This window comes from Chenopodium quinoa, unplaced genomic scaffold (assembly GCF_001683475.1).
Source record: "Chenopodium quinoa cultivar QQ74 unplaced genomic scaffold, ASM168347v1, whole genome shotgun sequence".
NCBI lineage: Eukaryota > Viridiplantae > Streptophyta > Magnoliopsida > Caryophyllales > Amaranthaceae > Chenopodium > Chenopodium quinoa.
In genome coordinates this window covers 786,304-791,597 of record NW_018742241.1, presented here as the reverse complement: position 1 = coordinate 791,597, position 5,294 = coordinate 786,304, and the positions used below count along the sequence as shown (strand labels likewise).

At 35.9% G+C, this 5,294-nt stretch overlaps 1 protein-coding gene across 1 annotated transcript; it reads right to left on the bottom strand.

Moving 5' to 3' along the window:
• Window positions 1–733: 733 nt before the first annotated feature.
• LOC110736373 (disease resistance protein RPP8-like) lies at window positions 734–3,903 on the bottom strand. The gene is made up of 2 exons (XM_021916582.1): window positions 2,986–3,903; window positions 734–1,027 (listed from the first exon to the last, which is right to left on the bottom strand). The coding sequence occupies exons 1-2, from the start codon at window positions 3,256–3,258 to the stop codon at window positions 965–967; spliced, it is 336 nt and encodes a 111-aa protein (XP_021772274.1). The 5' UTR covers window positions 3,259–3,903; the 3' UTR covers window positions 734–964.
• Between the last annotated feature and the right edge of the window lie 1,391 nt (window positions 3,904–5,294).

Genomic DNA, 5,294 nt, shown 5'->3' with positions numbered 1-5,294 from the left:
TGGTTACCTAAAAACTAGGAGTATTTATCTTAATTGATTCTATCTTTGTGATTAAATCAAATAAGATAAATACTTTCCTAAAATTACAATATATCTTATTCTCTAAGATTGTGTGATTTAAGGAAACTAGGTTTTAGGAATCTAAGCTTATATAAACTCATCTTATTTCACATATTTCGTGTGCCTCTCCAGAAATTAAAAGAGCAATTATTTGAGAGCATATACTTAAGCACTAATCCCATTCATCAAGTTATATACAAGAGCATTCTAGTACTTAAACTTTTTCTCTTAATTAGCTTCGTAGAAGTGAGATCAAAGGAGAGTTCTTGATTCTTGTATTGAGTCTTTAACAAAGGGGTTAAAGGCTGGGTGAGTGTTTGTGAGTTCAAACACATTGGGCTTACGAGTGTAAGTCGAGAGCACACTCGGAGTAGAGTGTGGGGTAGACTGGTTCCCGGAGTAGGAAAACAGCAGAGTGTTCTTTGTCTTTGTTTTTCGGAGTAGATTAATAAAGAACTTAGGATAGGAGGACGTAGGCCTGAGTTGGCTGAACCTCGTTAAATTTGTTGTCTTCTTTATTACTTATTTATATTCCGCTGCGTACGGGAACCAGCACAACTGGTTCCTCACACATAATCCGAAAAGAAGCAAAATTAGCCAACGATTACTTAACACTCAATTCACCCCCCCCCCCTCTTGAGTGCCCATTGAACCTTCATCAAGGCTAGAAAATATTTGAGGATTACGCATTGTAATCAATAATTTGCTACCATGAGAAGAGTGAATAATTAGAAAAGCAGATTTAAGGTAATTCCAATCTCTACTATACCAAATGTCATCAAGAATAACCAAGTAATTTTATTTTTTTAGCATATCACAAAGTTTCCCATGTAATTCTGTATCTTCTAATTCCTCAACTAACTTCTTCTCTTCGTGGTTTGTGATGAGTTGATCGGCAATATCCTTACAGACGTCTTTGTTGAGGTTGTTGAGATACATATGTCCAAGCACAATCGTCGAAATGATCCTGTGAGGACATTTATCACGAAGTATAAGTATAACTGGGATATGTAATTAGTATGAGTAAATACTTCCCCCGTCTCTAAAACATTTACCTAGTATATAATACTTAAAGCAAATGTCCATGAACTATTACACCATAACTCTATGGGTAAATAAACAACTCCAAAGTCATAGCAAATAGGGCCTATGTATTTTGGAGTAAATATGATGGCAATATTTTAAATATGTAATTAAATAGGTAAATGTTACCATAATATGGTATGATGGTATACTCTAAGTTTTCGAATAGAATAACTAGGGATTTTAATGCGCGAGGGTGGTATGACTAGCCCTTTGAGAAAAATTATTATCGGTGACCTTTATCCCAATGCTTGTTTGCATGATATTTTATTATTACTATTTGCATATAGCTGTTAAATGTGTTGGATGATGTGTAGTTATGCAATGTTCGAAACTCTAATAGAGCTGCTTTGATTTAGTGAGGGAACGGTAAAAAATACGGTAAAAAAAATTCAAGTTCTAGGTATATAAATGTCTAATAAATTTTAATTACTTATTGAGATGAATTGGATAATTTAACAAGATAACACAATTATACAATTCTTATACTTGTAGACACCTAAAAATGTATCCCCAAATCAAAACTCGGTGATGAATGACCTTTTGCTGCCAATTGGTCAGGTTGCGTATCGGGATTAAGAATTGCTTAAAGTCTTAGCCCATTCTAGCCCAAACAACCATTCAAACCCTTTTCCTAGCCCAAATCCACAAACGATAACCTAATTTTCTCTTTTCATGACCACAGCCAGCCCAAAACCGAGCAAAACTAAATTTTTAGCCCATAACTTTGTTCCGAATCCGATTTAGTTGAATAGGCCTTGAAATAAGTTTTCCAACGATATATCATAAGCCCTATTCCAATTTAAAACAAAGAAGATATGAGCAAAAAACTTAAACTTGGCCCAAAACCGACACCCTTGCACTCAAACGGCCATATATAATGGATCAAATTATGGAGATAATTAAGTTCGTCCATTTGGGTCGTTGTTATATCATAACTAGAGGTACTAATGATCTTTGGGCTAGTAAAATAGGCCAAAACCCAATTGGACGGATCCTATAAGGTCACACAAAGGGTCTAGATCAAGCATAAGAGGACGAGGCCCATGATGGGCCTCATCACTCTAGGTGCCCGGCCATGAGGGTGGTTTAGAGGGTTATTGGGCTTCCTAACCTAGTCTAATTATAATAGGATTATAAATAAACTAGGTGCCTAGTTTTTTCACAGAACAGTTTTACTGTTAAGTTGAAAACCTAATTAGCAAACATGAAACCAAGCCTCTCAAACCTCCCTCTTTCTCACGGCTCTCTCCTCCCCTTAGGCGTCGGTTGTGTGCTCGTGGTGGTGGTGTTTGTGTGGTGGTCGGTTGTCCAAGGAAGGTGGTGATCGCGGTTTTCCCTTTCACTTGACCGATCTAGCATTGGTGGATGTTTGATCAAATCCCGTGGCCTAAGTAGAGGGGCCACTCTTGGGGCTCTATTCTCTCCCTGATTTACCGATCAAATAGCTACGTGGAATTCACGCTTCAAGGGTATAATTATGTGATTCTTGTGTATTATGCATGTGATCCTGATTTAGGTGCGTATGAATATGATTCATGAAATTTCGCTTGTAGTACCTAAAGTCCTACACAAAAAACTTAAACTTGGCCCAAAACCGATACCCTTGCACTCAAACGACTATATCTTAAAATCTACAAAATATTTTAACCTAGTTCCAATTGGGTTGGAAAGTATAGTTAAAGATCTAATGAAAAAAAAATTCAAATTTAGTTTATATCAATTATAATTTCAAATTAGAATAAGATCACTCAATTAGAATTAGACTAGAGATAACAAATATGGCATAACCCAAATTAAATTAACTAGTTTGGTAAAAATAAGGTAGAAGTTTAGAATCACCTTTATATTGCTATGTTTGAAAACCTCCCTTCCAAGAGTAGTTTTTCCGATGCCACCCATTCCATGAACAACCACAACAGCGTGTTGACCATCTCTTGATAATGTATCCATCAATTTTGATACGCTTTCATCAAGGCCGACAACTTCTTTATCACCAACATGAGGATAGGTTCGTCTTTCCTCGGCGAGAAATTTCCTATTTGCAACAAGGGAGGAGTGGTTGTACATACTATAGGAGCTCTGTATGCCATATGCTTGTAACCTCGAAGACATCTTCGATATCTTAGCATTAAGAACATCAATATCTGACCCAATATTGTGTAGAGGCTTAACATTCTTCCAATAACAGGCTAACCATTTAAGGCCATCCCAACCAAAAAAGGCATGATTTTGTGGTTTATGCACAATGTGCAATATGTAAGTCTCTATAAGATCTTCAGCTTTGAATGCTAAATCTTTGATATCAGATACCCATTTGTGAAGTAAAGCATTTTTTTCTGCTTCTCATCTACATCATATAGAAAACATTGCATCCATTCAAACTCACTTTAAAGTTCTTCAACTTTGCCTGAAACTGCTGCTAGATGTTGCACTTCTTGCAACAGTAACTTTCTAGGCCATGTAGATGTTAATTTAATGGATGAACTGGTCATTCTTTCTTCTTTTTTCTAAACTAATTATGAGAGAATCAGACTTTGTGGGAGTAATATTTTGAAAATATTTTGGTTAATAGGTGTATTAGTTTCCTTTTTTATAAAGTATTTTTACCCTTAAATGTTTGTTTCGTAATTGTTTGTTGTAAGATAGAACCTTTTCAAGTATGGCTCTTACCATGTAGGCGTTCTTTTTTGCAAGCATTCCTTGCTTGCAATATAGCTATAATGTTAAGTACGATTATCCCAGACACCTTTTCAAGTGGGTCGCCTACCACGTAGTTGCCCTTATTTGCAAGCATTCCTTACTTGCAATTTAGCTATAAGACCAAGTTAAATTAGACGTTAACCTTTCAGTTTGGTCACCTACCGTATGGTCGTCCATCTTGTCATAGCTATAAGGCCGTGTAAGTCATCCACCTTTTCAAGTGGGCCACCTACCATGTGGACAACCTCCTTTGCAAGCACTCCTTGCTTGGAAAATAGCTCTAAGGCCGAGTAACCCATCTACCTTCTTAAGTGGGCCTCTAGCCTTTTACCATGTGGCCATCTTCCTTTGCAATAATTCATTGCTTGCAATATAGCTATAAGGCCAAGTTTACTTTTTCAAGTTGGCTTCCTACCATATGGTCGTCCTCCTTTGCAAGCATTCCTTGCTTGCAATATAGTTATGAGGTCAAGTAGGCCGTCCACCTTTACAAGCTAAGTTTCTTGAAAAAGGTTGAGTATGCCATCACCTTTTTAAGTTGGCCGTCTATTATGTGGTCATCCATGTTTGCAAGTATTTCGTGGTTGTAAGCTAATTATAAGGTCAAGTAGGTCGTCCACCTTATCATGTAGGTATCCTATTGCAGTCGTCATTCAAAACGCGCCTACATAAGCATGGTGTGAATATGATTGGCGACCATAGGAAGTGGAATTTGACATTATACAATTAGGGACAAAAAAAAGTAGGGAGCCGCCAACAAGTTTTTAAGGAATTTGTAAACCGTTCATGGATCATTAAAGACAACCACGAAAGGGATAAAAGGCAACAACAAAATGATCCATGAAGGTTACAGCCCATTCATAATCCATGAGATTATTAACTCCATATGGTCACGAACCACTGATAAATGACCGGGGATCGGATGATGGTACGAAGTTGAGTCGTGGAAATCAACTTCTCCCGTATTGGCCTCAACTCGATTACTTTTATTGTGAAAAGTACTCTTTGCAATTCGAACGCCATACAAACAATATTGAATTAGTTCTAAACTAATATTACTAAGTTGGTTGAATATTTGATGCACGTAAAATTCTATATATCGTGATCATTTATTAAGTCCACAAGATAGGGAACCTGCACTGCTTGTTCAATTTATCTTAGCACATGTGATTATCAATCACATATTATTGATTAAACATGCAAAAGGGTGATCAAAATAAATAAAATAACACGAAAAAAATATATTGGAAGCAACGTCATAATATTAATTAGCACAATTAAATCATGAGTATGAAAATAATAAATCCTAAAAATTCTATCATGATACTAGCAAATTAAATAAAATAAGCAATCAAATAAATTAATTACTTACATTATGACACGTGCTCATTTAAATTACTACATCATGAATAAATTGTAAGTAACTTCAATAAAAAAAAATATAAATT